At 37.8% G+C, this 20031-nt stretch overlaps 1 protein-coding gene across 7 annotated transcripts in view; it reads right to left on the reverse strand.

The window, feature by feature from the left end:
* Positions 1-20031, reverse strand: part of ARB2A (ARB2 cotranscriptional regulator A) — a 434723-nt gene that overhangs the window by 145754 nt on the left and 268938 nt on the right. For all 7 annotated transcript variants that reach the window (XM_059175475.1, XM_059175479.1, XM_059175478.1 and 4 more), the window contains 2 exons: positions 11073-11189; positions 2878-2962 (listed from right to left, as the gene is read on the reverse strand). In XM_059175475.1, coding sequence (XP_059031458.1) covers positions 2878-2962; positions 11073-11189 — 202 coding nt within the window. The remainder of the gene's footprint in view (positions 1-2877; positions 2963-11072; positions 11190-20031) is intronic.

The raw sequence follows: 20031 nt of genomic DNA on the forward strand, positions 1-20031 counted from the left end.
GACCCCAAGCTCTGGGGATCATGAGCTGAGCTGAAGGCAGATGCTTAACTGACTGAGACACCGAGGCCCACTTTGTATCCTTTTCTTAGGAAAGGGTTAGTGTGTTTTCATCTGTACATGGGATAGCTGTATCACTGACTTCACTGCCTGACTTCATAAATGTCTTTGTAGACTGAGGCTGGTTTAAGGAGATGTATGTAACTGCCAGGTTGACAAGGGGGGAACTGTAGAGGCTCTGTAATGTGTCAGGTTGGCTAGGTTGAACTACATTTCCCAGAATTCTTTTTCAAATCATGTGTTTCTGATTAGGATGTTACATAAAGGGAATTTCTGTGGGACACTTGGAGGGTTAAATTAAAGCAGTAGCTATTTCTAGCTCATGCATGTTGTTGTTTATCTGCTAGCTCACCTAGGGGCACGAGGCAGTAGCCAGGACTGCACCTGTCCCGCCTTCCCCTGAATTCCCCTTTAGCATCGCTGACTCCTGGGCCAGGTGTATGTGGTTAGCTCTGCGACAAAGGACACTGGCTTCTATAGGACAACCAAGGACAACCACCAAGGACAGAGGCAAAAAGAATGGACATGAGTTTAAGTCCATCCTCACGGGCTCTAGTTCATGGTCATGGGGTCTAATTCATTCATCCGTCTCCCCCTAACAAACATCTGCTTTGTAGTTCCTAGCTCCAGCACAGGAGGCAAAGTCGACATTCTTACAGAGCCTGCTTTACCAGCTACAGTCAAATCCCAGGTCAAATCCTTTTAACAAATCCTTTACTATATATAGCTGATCCTCTTACTTAGAGAGTCCATATTTGTGAATTCACCTAGTGACTAAAATTTATTTGTAAACCCTAAAATCAATACTCAGGGTACTTTTTGTGGTCATTTACAGACATGCACATATGTAGAGTGGTGAAAATTCAGAGTTGCCTAGCATGCATTTCTAAGGACAAATAAGGCCAAGCTTCACCTTCTAGTTTTAGTTCTCACACTGCAAACAAATGTCCTTTTTGCAGACTATTTAGTGCCATGTTTTTCACATTTTTATGGTTTTTTTTTTTGGTGATATCACAATTTGAAGTGGCCCTCAAGTAGAGTGCTGAAGTTTTGTCTAGTGTACCTAAGCACAAAGCACTAGTGTTCCTAAGAAGACTGATGTGTCTTACGGAGAAAATAAATGTATTAGACAAGCTTCATTCAGGCATGGGTTAGTGCTGTTGGCTGTGAGTTCAATGTTAGTGAATCAACAATATCTATTAAATAAGGTGTCTTTAAATAGAGACATTCAATCCATAAAGCAAGGTTATATATTGGTTGGTTGATGAAAACACTGTGGTCAGAAGCTTGTAGGAACCTAACCCTGTACTCACTAATTCAGCATTCTCAGTGATTTTATAAAGCATAACTACTGCTAATAAAAATAATCAATTATTTAATACACATATATTATATATGTATATGTAATGTATTATATATGTTATATAACATATGTAATACATATACATACACACATGTGTGTATATATTTATATATTTAAATATATTTATATATATTTTTAGAGTAGCATATATGTTTCTTAACCAAAAGACCTAAAAAGTTTAGCTATAATGATAGTGAAGCTGAGTTCAAGTTTAGGTATTAGTGATAATGAAACATAGTTAACAGTAATTGTTCTTTACCTAATATTTGAACTATTCTCCAAATTATTTCCTTCAAATATGTAGACATGTCTGCAACTCTAAAGGCTTAGTGATCAACTACCTCTTATGATTTTTCTTTTTTTTTTTTCACAAAGGTTTTGTTTATTTGACAGAGAGATAGATCACAAGTAGACACGCAGGCAGAGAGAAGCGGGGGAAGCAGGCTCTCTGCTGAGCAGGGAACCCAATGTGGGGCTTGATCCCAGGACCCTGAGACCGTGACCTGAACCGAAGGCAGAGGCTTAACCCACTGAGACACCCAGGTGCCCCGCCCCCTATGATTTTTGTATGGAGTAGTTCATGCTCAAAACTTCTGCTCAGTCTCTGACATCTCTGGGTAAAGCAAGCCCATTTCTGTTCTGCAGCCATAACCAGATACCACTGCTCATTCTGTGTTTACCATCCAAACTGGCTGGGAATTGTGAAAGCCAAAATCCAAAAGCAGCCAAAAATGTAACTCCTCTTCTCTAGAGATCAGAGACTGAAGTACAAACTCTGTAGGCTGGAAAGCCATTCCATCCTTCAACTGTCTTCCTAAGCCCACTTGCTTCCTGAGGTACTCCCCACTCCCCCTCTTTCAAGAGGCAGGCCCATCTTGCCTTTGTTTCCCATGAACACTTTCAGATCCATTCCAGCCCTTATTCCTTACGTTGCTCTGTTTCTTTTGCCTAAAATGTCAATCCTGCACATCTTTCTAGAATCCACATCCGACCATATGCACAAGGTCCAGACAAAATCTTCTGCGTGAAAAATATTTTTAAAGACTCTCGGCCACACCAATCTCACCTCTCTGAACTCATAGCCTTGACTGCCCGTTGTATCCTTGAGTTGGTATTCAATGCAAGACAAATTTTCAGAGATCCTGCTTTGCTACCTAGTCCTTGTCTTAATCGACTTTTTATTTATGTACATCTTGTCTCCCAAAGCTTTAGCAGCAACTGTCTACATTACTCTCAAATTGCTTCACCTATTCATCTTCACTGAATGTGTTAGTTACTATTTTCAGTCACTCAACAAATTTCTGGTAGCAGATCAGACCCATGCCGTATGTTACCAATAATTCATTCAAAGATTCAAGGCAGAACAACATGCTTAATTCACAAAATAGAATTCCACATTTCATTACCATATTTTTTCACCCTAAAAAAACCCCATACATCTCTCATCAAACACATACCTGCTGAGACTCGGGGACAATCGGGCAGCATGGATTCCACTGATGTGTCTAATGGCTCTGAGCTAGAGACCCAATTACAACAATTCTGCAATGCAAGAGAGACAATTTTCTGTTGAAACATTTTTAAACCAAGATAAACTTTTTAGGCTGTAGAGATTAATTTATCCTATATAATCGACACTAGAAGCATATCCAATTTATTTTCCATGCACTGTAAAAGATTTTCTTATATAAACAGTTAGTATTATTCATGACCACTGTGGCTGTGGAAAAAAGTTTATCTTTGACAATTCAGCAAATTATCTGTGCTGATATTAGGAAGACACGTAACCTCCTATGAACAATGATATGTTTATAAGAAAAGGCTAAGATTATAATTAAGGGAAACAGAAAAGGACATCCATTTTTAACTTTAAGATGGAAATAAGTATTAATTTGATCATGTGAAAGAATAGTTTTGCTTTTTAAACTACAGTCTTTGTCTCAGTAATACTAGAAGAAATAAATTTTGTAGTTACTCCTTAAACATACTTTCTTTCCTTTTTTACTTCAACCTTGTTCAAAGAAGGCTATATCAAGTAGTTCAAAAGAAACACAACATAGTGAATTGTAGCTGTGTGTTTGAGGACACAAAGCCTTCAATATGAAAATCAATCTTTAGGATAATGATGACTTACCACTCAGACAAATGAAATAAAAATAATGTATATCCTTTCCATACATTTAAAATCTGTATTTAAAGACTGGCTTAAAAAATGTGATTAACGTCATATGGCTTTTTAAAAATTTCTAACACATACACACACACACACACTCTGCATTTCTAGACAGATTTTATTTTAAAAGAAATCATCCTATCAATCATGTTGGAAAAATCGCTGATTGCTATTCTGGTAAACAAGCATGTATTGTGTATTTTTAGATGCTTGCTGCCCTGGTTGTGCACCATGGAATCCGTCCTCACTGTGGAAAGATCCTTGACTGGTAGATCAAGTGTCTTATTGTATTTCCTTAATTCATTCTGTCTGGAAGAAGATGTCAGCTGTGTTGCAGTGAGGAGAGAATTTCAAAGGCCCCAGTCCCCACCAATAAAGGCCGAGGAATGGCTTTTGAATAGATTTGTCAAGGCAACCCTACTGTTCTGGGACCAGGGAGAGCAGGAATAACATAAAGGAAGGGTTGCTGTATGAGATTAGAAAGTGAAGTTCACAAAGCATGGCAGATTTTTGTAAGAAACAGTAGATCAATGAAACTATTGAACTGTGTGGAAAAAAAAAAAAACCATGAAAACAAACAACATCTAGTAATGTTCTTAAATGTTTTCTTTCTTTTTACATTTAAAATGGAGAAAATATTAGTATTTTTATGTATTACAAAAGGTTGATGGTTTAAAGTGAATATGTATTCTATAACTTGCACTCCTAATCTTAATTAGCAGTTGAATGCAAAAATTATACAATGTGAGAGAGCAGAAATTATAAAAGAAATACGATTTCAGAGAGATATTTCATATATTTGAAGTAAGTAAAATTAATATTACTATTGATAGAATACCACATCACAGAGTTCTAGATAATGCAGAAGATTAGCACACAATTAGCCAGCTTTTATATACAATGTGACACTTGCTTGTAAGAAATAAGTATTCTCCAAAGCAGTGTCAAGATATGTAAATGGATGATTTGTTTTATCATTCATCACAGACCCTAATAAATTCAAAAATCATGACTTCTATAGGTACTAAAAATAGGCTCCCAATGATACAGGGAGATAGCGTCAATGAAGAATGACTTTCTCTTTTTCTCAATTTATCTTAAATAATTCAGTCTTTTCAATGACAGCAATTAGCACTACCGACAGACAGGCAGCGATTAGGTATATATTTTAATTATTATTCATCCTAGTAGTACCTCCAAATCTGATGAAAGTCGGCTATTACCCAGGTGATATGTCAGTCTTAATACTGCTCACCTACACCTCACATATGTAAAACTACGTCTTATACGATATTTCTAGTATTAATAAAAATGATGGTATATTACAATATGTTGGCGATTAATCATTTTCTAGCTTGTTATCACTGACTTTAAAAAACTGAATAAAATGGATTTTATCGAGGTCACCTTTAACTCAAACATTTAAAGCAAAAGATAGGTTAACATTTATGATTCTGAAATTTCACTTTTTATCTAGGCAGAAGTTTAGGCTTTGATTTCCCATAAAAATAGGATAGAAATAAACACCCTTTAAGGTGAATATAGCCAAAAGTTCTCTGGAATAACAAAGTGCCTGTGCAGGATTGTAAAGGCTTGATATCATAAGTTTGATGAGTGTCATGTACATGTGTGTACATGTGTATGTAACATTTTCATCCCCCTGGGAAAAATATATAGAGAAAAGGGCAGAGCAAGATAAAAATGCTTGCCTCATGACAGAGTATAACAAAATAAAATAACATAAATGTGCAGAGAAATACATGTAAAGAAAGAAATATGAGAAAGATGTACAGCCCTTACCCATGAATTTAATCTGAAATTAATCTGAAATTCCACTGCATCAAATCCAACTTCCTATTCTGATGCATTTCTCTAGTTTAAAAACCACATCTCTTTCTGTTTTTCTAATGTTTATTCTATCCCTCTTCTCAGTGACTCCATCTGCCCCGATCCCAGTTCTTCAGTTGAGATGAACACTGGCATAGTGTCCAGGAAGGCAACAGAGGCAGCTGATGAGGAAAGCCCTAGCTAAAGTCAAATCATGCTGGAATGTGTCCCAAACCCCTGGAGATCTTATTCTCAGATGCCCTGAGCGAACAGCAAGGCATGCAGTCCTAGATATCAAGAGAGTATGTCTGAGCCTCAGATGTAGCCCCGTCTCATCCCAGCCACAAGCAGAAAGAAGCCTTTGGCCAGAGCCAAGAATTTGGGATGGATAATGGAATTAAAGTTTCTCTGGGTATGAGGGGCAAAATATGTGCTACATAGTGTTTCTTAGAGTTATGTGTTCTCAATTAAAGGTCTTTTAATTCTGAAATTACAAACTTAAACAGTTATTTTGTGGTTGTAAATTGTCTTCTTTGTGAAACCCAAAATGTTGGGAACTATTAACATAGACTAGAAGTGCCTGTAGGCCATAGTGCTGAGTGGCCCTCTTTGACCTTTGAACCAAGGGTGAACAATGTTTCAGTGCAGATATGAAACAGATTAAAATTTTTAATAAGAAGATGAAAACTTAGTGTACTATGTTTAGAGAGAAAAATACATAGTAGGAATCCTATATAAGGTATTTTGAGATAGATTTGCTGTCCTGGTTGAATTTAGACTCTTACTCATTTTTATTTCATTTGTCTGAGATCCACCAATGCCTTAGAGACAGAGCTTCATAATGGAAGGCATCGTGTCCTCAGACAAGAACAACTACGATTTACTGGGTTGTATTTTGGGGACTGCCACTCTGAACTCATGATGCTGGGTAAGGGTTCACAACAGTTATGTAGAACCATAAATCTGGCTTGGTTGGAGACTTTCAGAGGCCAGGGATATGTCAGGAAATGACATTTACCCAATCAGCCTTTTTTTTTTTTTTAAAACTATGTATTTAAGGTGTACAACATGATGATTTGATACACATATACATCATAAAATGATTAGTACTGTCGAACTAATTATTTCCTCACATAGTTACTGTGTGTGTGGTGTGTGTGTGTGTGTGTGTGTGTGCTGTGATAGAACATGCAATCTATTCTCTCGGCCAATTTACAATATTCAATTCAGTACTGAATATAGTCATAATGCCATATATCTACACTTATGCATTCTTCATAAATGCAACTTTGTACCCTTTGACCAACATCTCCCTATTTACCCCACTGGTAACCACTATTCTATTTTCTATGTATTCAAACTTTTTGGATTCCATATGTAATCATGTGATCATGTGGTATTTTTCATTCTGTGTCTGGTTTTTTATTTCACCTAGCATAACGTCCTGCATGTCCACCCTTATCCACTTTACAGTCCTGGAGCTGGAGGAAGGACGGGTCTCTTAGGATCTGCCTTAGGCCATTTTGTACCTTTCCTCATGAGTCATGGCGAAGTACGTATGCTTGGTCTTTTGCTCGGGAGTAGTTTTCACTCAGAGTAATTGCCAAAAGTAGCCCTCCCTGACTTGCTTTCTTTCTTCCTTCCTTTTTTTTTTTTTTTTTTTTAAAAGAGATTGTTCTTTTAATACTATATAAGTAATATAAGAATATAGTACTTAACCTTCTGTTTGCTAATTGCTGACATTATAAAAAGTATATCAGTTTTTTATAGTAGATGAATAGTTAACATCGATACCTTGACCACATTAACTTAAATATGCTTACAGAACAAAAAGGAGCTTTACAAATTTGCAGTATAATAAGAATGACTGGGCAATCTGAACCCTGTCTGACTTCCAAGTTTGAAGTGGTGTTTGGTCAAATATTGGAGCTAATCATTAAGAGGCCCAAAACACTGAGGCTTCATCTGTAGCCAGACTTACTATTTTTATGGACAACATTATAGTTTAGCTAAATTGTTTTTCTTGACAAATTTGCAAAATATCTCAGATTTTGAGCTGATTCCAATGAAAGCCGGAGTAGGCAGTGGTAGGAAGTGGGATGCTGAGGGACACAAGTTACCCTTCCACAACCCCCTCCCAACACTCCTGCTCAAGACAACAGATCTTTCTATTTACTGAACCCAGGACTGTTTGTCTTCTTTATTTCAAGGGGTCTTAGAGAGTGGACAGAGACTAAAAATGGGGAAAGAAAAGGGGACAGAGTTTTATCCTAAGTTCTGGAAACAAACACTAGATTTTAATCTTGCCAACCCACACTAAATTCTCTATGGGGGTTGGGGGTCCACATTTTGGGGAGTTCCTACAAGGATATCTGGCATAGGCTCCCATAGTCTCCCTTTCTCTTCTTGTTTTAGAGAGGCTCCCTGAGCGGGGATAATTTCAAAGCTCTATCAGTGATGATCTACTAATTTATTTTTTATAAAAGATTTATTTATTTGACAGACAGAGATCACAAGTAGGCAGAGAGGCAGGCAGAGAGAGAGGGAGGAAGCAGGCTCCCTGCCGAGCAGAGAGCCCGATGTGGGGCTCGATTCCAGGACCCTGAGACCATGACCTGAGCCAAAGGCAGAGGCTTTAACCCACTGAGCCACCCAGGCGCCCCAATCTACTAATTTTTATCTCTGGGATACCACAGTGCTTTTTTTTTTTTTTTTTTTAATAACAATGCATTTTATTTTTTTATGAAGCGCATTTGCTTTTCAAGGGATTTTCTTCTTGGTTGTCACCTCTGATTCTCATAATAGTTCACAAAGTAGATGGAATAGGAATTATTATCTCTAACTCACAATTAAGAAACAGGCTCAGAATGATGGAATGGCTTTCCCAAGACAATAAGCCTTAGTGTAGAGTACCTGGGATATGTTAGCTGTCAGTTACTCCTTTACCCAGTGAATGACTAAGCTAGAATCGTTATCACAACCCAGTTCTTCCTACTCCTTGGTCTGAATTACTACCCTTTGGTAAGATATTTTGAAAATAGAAATAATGGAAACCATCCATAAGATAAAAGAATACAATCAATATATTTTATGTTACTTGGGGGCTAAAAAGGTAACAACAGTGAGAGCTATGATGTATTGAATTTCCTTACAATGTCCATGTCCATGCTGTTTCCTCTTTTTTTGTGAAGATTTTACTTATTCATTTGATAGAGAAAGAGACAGTGAGAGAGGGAACACAAGCAGGGGGATTGGGAGAGGGAGAAGTAGGCTTCTCGATGAGCAGGGAGCCTGATGCAGCCAGATGCTTAATGACTGAGCCATCCGGATACCCCCATGCTGTTTCTTTTCATATGTTATTTCCCAACCATATCTGCAAGGCAAGTATTAGATTTCATAGATGAAGAAAATGAATCTCAAAAAGATTAAACAATGTACCCAAGATTACAGAGTTAGGTAAGTGATTGAGTTGGGGGTCTGAATTTTGGTATGTCATAATAAAAAACTCTTCATGCTGTTTCATGCCTCAGGCATAACTGAGGGAATAAAAGAACTATTCAAGGGGCGCCTGAGTGGCTCAGTGGGCTAAAGCCTCTGTCTTCGGCTAAGGTCATGGTCCCAGGGTCCTGGGATCGAGCCCCACATCGGGCTCTCTGTTCAGCAGAGAGCCTGCTTCCTCCTCTCTCTCTGCCTGCCTCTCTGCCTGCTTGTGATCTCTGTCTGTCAAATAAATAAATCTTTAAAAAAAAAAAAAAAAAAAAGAACTATTCAAGAAGTAAGTCATTTATAAAACTATATAATATTAAAAATATTTATAAAAGCTATACTTGCAAAGAAATTAATGAGAGCTTTCATTGAATTAAGAGGAATTCAATTATTGTCTATTTCAGTTAATGTAAAAAATGCACAAATTAATATATTCTGATTTTTGAAGGTGGCATTAGTCCAGTCTAGGTTACAAAGGGTAAAGAACCAAATCTACTACAGAGAACAAACTGATGATTACTAGAGGGAGGTCGGTGGGGGGAATGGGGTAAACAGGTGATGGGGATTAAGGAGGGCACTTGTCATGATGAGCAGCAGATGATGTATGGAAACACTGAATCACTCTATGGTACACCTAAAACTAATATAACACTGTATGTTAACTAACTGGAATTTGAATACAAATTTTTATAAAAGACATAAACCTAAATAAATTTTGCTGTATGTGCCACCTGGAATGAGACATGAAGAATTCCCAAGTCAAACATGATGAATCGGGGTACTTCTAGTTTGGGCAAATACTAAATTCCATATTGGTTATATGTGGGGAAAAGGTGCATTTATTCAACCTTACTACTTTGTATAATGCTGGGAGCTGTTTACATATCCACTTGGACAGATAAAAACCACGAAAAATGTATAGGTTGGAAATATGCAAAATTTCTCTTGAAAAAAAAAAAAATAGGCCCTTGGAAAAGACCATTGAGGATGTAGATAAACTGTGAAAGGAAAACTATGCAAAGCAACGTGGTCAGAAAACACCAGGATGTTAGAACAGATTAAAAGCCCACCTTTATTATGTATTTATAATATTATGAGGACTGGAGTAAATACATTCTAGACTTTTGCATGATGAATGTACCTTTTCTAATGGATAATAACGACAGTGAAAAGAGACTGGTTATATTATGATTATTCCATTATGGGATTATACAGCTTAGTCCTTCTATTTATTCAAAACTCTTTCCAAACATTAACTCTTTTGTCCTTACAGTGCACTGTAAGGGTGGTTAGAAGTTACCCACCATACCTATGGTGAGAGGCCAGCTGGATAAATATCTGGGTATTCTATCAAGAGAGAGTGGGAGAAAATCAGGAAGGTCAACTAGTTCTCATTTATAGAAATATATGATCTGACCAAACAACTGATAAAGCATGGTGTGGATGATGTCAATTACTTATAATATCAGAAAGGTAAACAGAAATAAAAAAGAAGTTTCAGCTGTACATCTATAACCAAAGTAAAAGCAATAATGGGCTGAAAGTTTAAAAAAAAAAAAAAATGGGAGCATGTTCAGTAAGTCATGATCATTTTCAGGCTCACCAGCCCTTGGAAGGGTGAAAAGAAGCTTAGCCTGAGGCTGGACTATGACCAGCCCTTGGGTTTCTCAGAGCCCCAGGTTCAGTCTGACGAAATACTGTTTCAGCTTTTTACTTCTCCTGCTCCTGGCAGTATTGAGCCAACCCGTTTAAGAGTGGCACATACTGATCGCCTTTCAAGGAAAGGATGAAAACCAATGGTACCTTATGCTTCTTTCTTGTCAGTGGGCAGCACCAATGCTAAATGGCTGGTGGAAAAATTAAAACTCAGGGAATAATATCTCCTAACAGATCATGACCTTCTTCCAGTGAAGTTGCTACCATATACTGCATGCATAGATAACATTCTACAGAACGCCCAAAGAGGGAGAAGGGCTTTCAGAACACGTTTGTTCTTCAGAAGGGTTTTCTATTAGTATTTCAACCATGTCTACTTTTTCTCTTCTCGCTAAATGTTCTGCCTCGAGAAAGGGAGTCTGGGGGCGGGAGATGATATAAATTGGTGGGGGTGCAAGAGATAAAGGCTCACACTCATTCATCTGGTCACTGAAAAAAATCTCATCTCACCTCTCTCATCCATTCTCGAATCGTTTTGCCCGCTTCTTGATGCCACACGTTGTGAACAGAGTCTGTAAGCGCCACGGCGGTTACCTTACTTTTTACATCTGCTTCTCTTTGAATCATCTGTTTTCAAAAAGAAAAAAAATATTAATAAATAATAAAATAAATAAAAAATAATAGAATAATAAAATATGGGTTGTAATTTTTTTTTTCTCTTACTGGGTGCAGCCTGCTTAGCCATAGATAATAATACATTAAAACCGAAAAACAACATGCATCTCTTGTTCCAGGTTACTCTTTTCTACACCAAATGCATGCCCTGTTCCTGTCCAGAGATGTGAAAAGACCTAATATTTTCTTTTAAAAAGATAATATCACTTAAGTCTCAGAACTGCACAGCTCTATTATTTTCCATGTGGTTTGACAATTCAAGGATTAAAGGGATCACAGGGGAAAAAAGGAGGAATCCCTGAGGGTTTCTTTCACAACTTTCTTCCACCCCTTCCTATTTCAGTGCTTCAGGGAAGTTAGTATCCAGGGCTCACTGTTAGCTACTTTGGACTAACTTCTACTTCTTTTCAGTAGATGGCATGTCAGTAATGAAAGGTATCTTGCTTCGACTCCTTCAATTTAACTAATGTGCTCTTCAACATGGCCTTGTAATTCCTTGGTTCTTTAAATGCCCACAAAGATCTTTCTCTTCAAAGCCTATCAAGATCATTTTGCTTTCTAATATATTTCTTTATGTCGACAAACTACAGTATTACACTCTAACTTCTTTCTTTAGAATGCTGTTTCTCTAAAATTCAATGGTTCTAAAATTTAAAAGAGGACACGTGGCCTGAAGAAACTGAAGAACTTATCGGTGGGTCTGCAAGATAAAGAAAAGTGAAAAATAACAGTTCCATATCAAAAGGATCATAAAAGGTTTTAATCTGCTAAGACGAGGGACTCTAATTTGACACAAGTAGATGAAAGCTTAATAAAAAATACACTGAAAATATAGTACGTAGTAGCCTTAAATTTCATGGCCATGTCCTCATTGTTTCTCTGCATCAAATGTCTTTTCTCCCCCTAGAAAAGAGCAATTTCTCTATCATTTGCTATTAATTTCTCTGAATTGTCTATCAAAAGTATATTACTGCATTTTAAGAAAGTTAGAAGCCCGAGTGGTGATGATAGCTCACACAGTGAACACTGAAATCCAGGCTTCTGATACCAAATGAAGCCTGTTGGCATTCTGAATGAAAAATGTTTCTCTTTCTTGTAAATTTCTTCAAACCCTGCATATGCACATCCCCTCTCACTGAACACCACTTAATGGGAATCTAATTCACTGTTAAAGCTGCTTCAGCAGAATTTCCACACCTTAAATATTTGGGCCTTTTGTTTTCCGCTTATAAAATGTGGAAATCTTAAAATCAATGTTGCTTATCAGCATCATAATATTACTGCAAAAATTCACCTTGCAATATCAATAATACTTTTAAAAGCACAAAATAATACTCTAATTCAATACCTCACATTCATTATTAAGTAGTTTGCTACCTTCTCCTAGATTTTATTTTAAAAACAGATTGTCATCCATAAAAAAGGAGGAGACTGTGCCATTTGAGATGACACGGGTGGACCTAGAAGGTATTATGATAAGTGAAATAAGTAAATAAGTCAGACTGAGAGAGCCAAATACCAAATGAATCCACTCATAAATGGAACCTAAAAAAAAAAAAAAAAATGAATAAACAAAGAAAAAGCAGAATCAGAACAGAGGGGAGGGATATAAAAACTGAGAAGAGGGAGTGGGGGGTTGGGCAAAATGGGGAGAGAGAGCTATAGGCCTCCAGTTATGGAATGAGTAAGTTATGGGAATAAAAAGCACAGCATAAAGAATACAGTCAATGATATTGTAATAGCGATGCAATGGGACAGATGGCAGCCACACTTGTGGTGAGCACAGCATAATGTATAAACTTGTCAAATCACTACATTGTACACCTGAAACTGGCGTAACACTGTGTCAAAAGTATTCAAATTAAAATAATAAAAAAAAACTAAAGCTACCTCAAAGAAAAGATTGTCATGGATCATGTTGGCACTAGAATATAAAAACTTAAACCAACATTTGATAATAAAACTCGAAATTCCAAAATAGTGACTACACCTGGCTAATGAAGAACCTACACGTCCTTACTCTCATTTTCTAACAGTAACACTTTTAGAGATCTAGAGCGATTGTTGCTAAAGTTACAAAATAAGAGCATGCTCTTCTGGTATTCTATGAATATGTCTGCATTTTTAAATATTTGCCCTGGATTTTGTTGTGGTTGTTGTGAACATATGCTGACTTATGTAAGCTGGTTGTATCTGAAGACAGAGTATCGAGAGCCATTTGTGAACTGACATCAAATTAAGACTCAAATAGGCTAAGGATGTACTGCAAAAGCAGAAAAATCTGAGAATTAAAATTCTACAAAGTTGGAAAAATACACAGTTGTTAGATGGACTATAAGAGGAAAAAAACCTTTGGTCTGTTCTTCCATCTGGCTGACATTTCATGCAGTGGATGTGATGCTGTGCAACTTTTCTTCACATCACATCCAATCATGTCATAATCCAACATGATATTCCCTACACTGTTTTAATCCTTTATGGTTTAAAAATCACTTTCATATTATATTATTAGAGGTGGAGAATGGTCAAATTTTAGAGAATCTCAATAAAAAGCAGTCTACAAATGAACCCTGTACAAAGAATTTCAAATATTTGGGGCGGCTGGGTAGTGTAGTCCACTAAGTGTATGACTTATGGTTTTAGCTCAGGTCATGATCTCAGGGTCCTGGGATCAGGCTCTGTGTCCAGCTCCACACTCAGCACGGAGTCTGCTTGAGATTTTCTCTCCCACTCCTTCTGCCTCTCCTGCTCTTGTGCTCTCCCTCTCTCTAAATTCACTAAATATATAAATAAATAAATCTTTAAAAAAATAATTTCATATGTTTGATGTTTAGGATTGGTAGAACTGTAAATTGGTAAACATCTCAATAGTTTGGTTTTTCAGACTATTCCAGCCTTGCTGCTACCTACTTGCAGTTTCCATTTCTGCCCAGAGCCTCTGCTTTTTGTATTTGTTAGTTTGGTTTAGAGCCCTTCCCTCTCTTACTGCCTCCCCTGGGAGTGAGCACTGATGAAGAATGCTGGGGAAAAGGGATACCTCGGGGGCTCAGTCGGCTAAGCACCTGACTTCGCCTCAGGTCAGAATCCCAGAGTCCTGGGATGGAGCCCCGCATCAGTCTCCCTGCTCAGTGGGGAGTCTGCTTCTCCTCTCCCTTTGCCCCTTCCCCTGCTTATATGCACTCTCTCTCACTCAAATAAATAAATCACATCTTAAAGAGAATGTTGGGGAACGCAATGGGGGGGGGAAGACTGAATGCAGGAACGAAGACTGTTTAAGAGACAGATGCTAGATAGAATACAGAATGGGTGGAGGTGCAGCTGGGCAGGAAAACTTCTATATATTGTTCTATAATAGTCTTTAAGAGAAGGCTATGATAATCTGGAAAACAGAAATCTGGAAGGGAGGAGACCATTACACTAAAGTCTACTGAAATCTCCTAAGTCAATCGAATTATACTTCAATCGAAGTATTGTATTGATACTTCAATCGAAGGTGAAGATGTGGTTTTTACTAGGATCCATGGATATGAACCCCTTTGAAATTCCTTGCAAAATCTATCCGCAGATGATAGGAATATTTTTCTGGAAGAGGACCCTTAGCTTTCATTAGATTCTTAAAGGAATTTTAGTGACTAAAAATAGTAAGACCCGTGATTTTCATGTCTCCATGTATTCTTGAGTGAACTATGGAGCACTACCAAGTAAAGTCTTCAAACAACTAAGATCAGTTTATACCTATACCAATCTTTCAAAAATAAAGGATGACCTTCCATTTTTTATTATAATGTCTTCAGTATGGTATTAGTAGTTGAATAAAAGTGACAAAAACCCTGATATCCCAGACATCAACTTCTGAAAGTTTCATGGCTTGGTAAGTTATACCTGATAAAATTATAATTAAAATATTTTTTGTTTTCACAAACAAAATAAAGTTATATACTGTGTGTATAACATTTACATCTGAGTAGTGCCTCACAAATTTCAAAATGAATACATCATCATTCTTATTTTATTCTGAAATAGTATTAAAATGTATGTAAAACTTGTGTTACTTTTCCCATCTGTGGAGGAGGAAACTGGTTGAGGCTGAGAAACTGGTTAAGGGCCACACAACTCTGAATTGTCCTTGTCTCTGCAGTCCTGTGTTCTTTCATATGTGTCACATAGGGTCCATTTTTCAGTAATATATCATACTACTCTTACATATATGAACTCATTTGATTAATTCCCTTTTCTTTATAGTATTTCAGACAGAGAGAGACATACCCAGATAGGGAACACAAGCAGAGGGAGTGGGAGTGGGAGAAGCAGGCGTCTTGCTGAGCAGAGAGCCCGATGCAGGCCTAGATCCCAGGACTCTGGAATCATGACCTGAGCCAAAGGCAGTCGATTAACAACTGAGCCACCCAAGCACCACAGATTTTATTTATTTGAGAGAGAGTGTGAGAGAGAGGGCATGAGTAGGGGGAGAGGCAGAGGGAGAAGCAGACCCCCTGCCAAGCGGGGAGCTCCATCCCAGGACTCTGGGATCATAACCTTACTGGGAGGCAGATGCCTAAATGGCTGAGCCACCCAGGTGCCCCTGATTTGGACACTTAAAAAAATATTTAAAAAATCCAAATCCATATCGGTAAGGAGTGTTGGAATTATAAAAATCATGCCAAGATAGAAATCAGTCATGTGCAAAACCAGACTATCAACAGCATTTAAATATTATAATTACAGTTCTAAAATAAAATGATGTCTAGGATAAGAGGGCAAGCTACATATTTCCATAAATCATATTGATGATTTGAGAATTAATACAAAGTATGTGCTGCTGTCACCTGATATTGTTGTTTCCCCTTCTTAGTGCGATCTATCTCTTCACAGTCCTCTCACCTTAGCATCTACACAATTAATCTGCTCATTCCTTCTGTGCACTGCATGTTACTAGTCTGACAAAAGTTCCACTAACCCAATAAATATGAAATACTCCGAACAGATTAAAAACATATACCATCTGTATGCAGGCTCATCTTACTATTAAACTTTTTTTTAAGATTTTATTTATTACTTATTTGACAGTCAGAGATCACAAGTAGGCAGAAAGGCAGGCAGAGAGAGAGAGAGAGAGAGAGAGGAAGGGAAGCAGGCTCACTGCCAAGCAGAGAGCCCGATGTGGGGCTCGATCCCAGGACCCTGGGATCATGACCTGAGCTGAAGGCAGAGGCTTTAACCCACTGAGCCATCCAGGTGCTCCAACTATTAAACTTTTTGATGGGAGTTGAAGTTGAGAGGGAAAAAAATCTCCTAGTTTATTTGTTTTCTTCCAGAGTAACATTTTAAACATTAAGTGACTGTAACAAAATAAGAGAGCTCCTCAGAGCCCAAGAGTATTTGGTGAGATGAAGGGCAGGGCACCAGAGAGATGGTATGGGAAGGCCCGAGTCAGCAGCATCCACCTGTGCTTCCCTCCAGGTGCACTACTGGCCAGCCCTTCCTGCTACTTTCTCTCCCCTGAAATTCCACAGACTGTTTCCGTCCACCTAACTTGCCTCGCCATGCTCTCTGCAAGGCCTTCAAATGGAGCACTCGCCTACTATCTTCACAGAAATATCTGGCCAAATCTAAATGCCTCATGTCCCCCTAGAAGTTTCTTAATTCCCTTTCTGTACCTACTTCAGCCCTTTCTTTTTTTGGAAGATCTTATTTATTTATTTACTTGAGAGAATGACAGTGAGAGAGAGAGAGAGAGAGAGAGGAGGAAGAGGAGGAGAGGGAGATGGAGAAGCAGAATCCACGCTGAGCGCAGCAGAGCCCGATGCAAGGCTTGATCCCAGGACCCTGAGATCATGACCTGAGCCGAAATCCAGAGCAGGAAGTTTAACCTACTGGGCCACCCAGGTGCCCCTATTTCACTTCCTCTACAAATCTATCGTGAACTACTTTTAGGAAAGGAAAACACAAAGACTCTTTTACTTCCACGAAATTAAGTTAAAAATTTGCTGTCCACTTGTCTTAGCTTAGAAGATAAGCTTCCGAAGGCAGGGAGATAGTGATGTTAAGAGGATGCTCTTCCATGAGCCTTTGGAGGTAGTTTCATATCTCTAGTGGAGGGTCTTGGGTTTTGGAAATTATGAATCCAACCCAGTCCTAGGTTCAATACTCTCAACCTAAAGAAGTGAACCCTGCATTGAGTTTGCCTTGACACTAACCTAAAAGAAGCGAATAATTTCATTTTCCTGTATTTGGGCTCAGCAGCTATAGGATTCAGAATAAATTGTCTTACATTTTATTTATTTATTTATTTTTTAAATTGTCTTACATTTTAAAGTCCAAGGGGCCCTCCTGAAAGAAGGCAGTGTGGGTTGGGGCAAGGTGTGTATATATGTGCATACAAGCCCATATCTATATTAGCATGCATGCTTTAAGCATGGTTTTGAGGGAAATGTTTTAATGTCTTTCATCAGCAAAAGTCATTACCTTCCTTCAAAATTCTGACATGTGTTACACATATGCACTCTGAGGGTTAGAGCATGTGAATCACTTGTACAGGAAAGAATATTCTGAAAGGAAATCAAATAATGCATGTTTCCATCAGATTAGGATCTGACACTACTGTACATATATAAATCTGAGGATCATTACTACTGCATGAGCATGAATGAATCATCAGTCTGGTTAATAGCACGGTTGATGTTTGAGATGTCTTTAAAAATGTGTGTGTGTATGTGTGTGTGTCTATAAATAGATTAGCTCCCTCTAGAGTTCCTAGAGTTAAGATTTCAGATTAAGTCATTTCAAAGGTTTGAAAAGTATGAAAACGTGGTACTTTTTCAATTTTTTGTCATGCAGATTATACTGACACTCAGTGCTTCTACTTGGGTGTTCTGTTTATGTAGTTAGACAAACGATGCCCCTTTACCACAAACCTCTCCCATCACTTTACATCTGTGCCTGTACATCTCCTGGCTCATGGCACACTGCCCTGTGTGCTATCAGGCCCACTGGGTTGAAAGTGTACACTGGGCCAAGATGACTAATCAGCCGACACTGGGTTTGGCAGAGACTTTCCTGTTAATGTCTTCTTGAAGCTTCTTTTGTACATGTCAATCCCAATAGTGCGCTATTCACAGAACAAATACCACTTTTGCCGCAATATTAAAACCTTGGTCCTGTCACCCAAGGCTCTTGAAGCACCTCCAGTGATTACTATGAAATACACACACTTCAGTAGATGAAATATGAGGACTAAACTGCCCAGCAGGAAATCCAGACAAGTATGACATTCAGCTCTCACATGCTACTTGCAATTCACATTTCTAATCTGCATTCACTTCTCTCTCTTTCTCTCCATTATTATTATTATTATTATTATTATTATTATTCTTTGGAAGTAGAAACTTTCAAGTAAGCAGTCTTCATAAGGAATGCAGTGGTTAGGTTCAAGGACTTTGGAATCAGATTTTCTGGGTTCAAATCCCTGTTCTGCCACTTCCGATAATGATACTTTGAGTGGATTACTTCGACTTTTCTGGGTCTCAATTTCATCACAGGTTAAGAGGGAGATGATAAATACACTTAAATCACAGACTTATTGTGAGTTGAACTGAATATAAAGTGACTATTGGAGGACTTGGCGCATAGTACACAATTATAATAGATACCATAAAAGCACACAATGCAAACTACTCCATATTTGTAAACTTGTGCATTCCCCTTTCTCAGTGTAGAAGGTAACAGAAGCTTACCTTAGAATATATTAAAAAAAAAAAAGAATACATTTAATGACAAATACTGTTTTTAAAAAAGACACAGGTCCATAAAGGGGAAAAAGAAAGAGGTAATTATTGTGTTTGTTTAAAATCTTGTAATCAGAATACTAGACCTGTAATAGCACTCTGCGCTTAAAAATTAAAACAGAATTGTTGAAGCCATACTGTGTCAGCTCTAGTTTCCTGCCATCAGTGAACCCTTTCAGAATTACATGGGCCAGCAACAAAGCATGGAGCCATGGCTTAGCAGTGCCAAGCTGGCACAGAGTCCCCTCACCACTTTGTTTCCTATGTAGAAGGAGTATAGCTGACTTCGTTTTAAAAAAGATAATCACAGAGATATAAAATATGTCCAGAGTTAAGAACTATAGTGTTGTAGTTTAAAGCATGCGTAAGCTTTGGAGCTCCATGTCCTTAAGTTTTAATTTTTGGTTATCATTATAAGAAAACAAAAATGGGAATAATAGTAGTACTCGCCTCGTAAGATCGCTGAAGGATAACAGACATAAAGCATGTGAGCAATCAATATTGTCAGCTACTATCATTATTACTTTGACACTCATTTTTAATTTCCGAAATCTGTTCTTCTTTCAAATATGGCATCTATGTACTCTTCAGTGACATCCACATTTGCACAGTTCACAAAGCAGTTACGTGTCAGACAATTACTGCATCCCCTCCTCCACCTCTTCAATTACGCAAAGTGATTTGGGCTCGCTTAAATGTTTGTAAAGAAAATAATTAGGTACACATAGGATGATTATACATTCTAGTTAGCCCAGGACACTCTTGGTTAATAACCATGGACCTGGCATAATTATTAATAGTGTCCCTTTCCACTGTTAAAAGTGTTCTGGTTTGGATGGTAAATTATATGGTCATTTTTTATGTAAGTGTAACAGAAGTTAAATGTTACTCTAGTGAACGGGTAAATCTTACAAAGTTTCAATGCTTAACAATTTAAGCATATACCCAAAAGCTCTAGAGCTGTCACTATAAAAATAACCATGTAGGAAAACACACAAGAAATCCTTCCA

Source organism: Mustela lutreola, chromosome 5 (assembly GCF_030435805.1).
Source record: "Mustela lutreola isolate mMusLut2 chromosome 5, mMusLut2.pri, whole genome shotgun sequence".
In the NCBI taxonomy this organism is placed as follows: Eukaryota; Metazoa; Chordata; class Mammalia; order Carnivora; family Mustelidae; genus Mustela; species Mustela lutreola.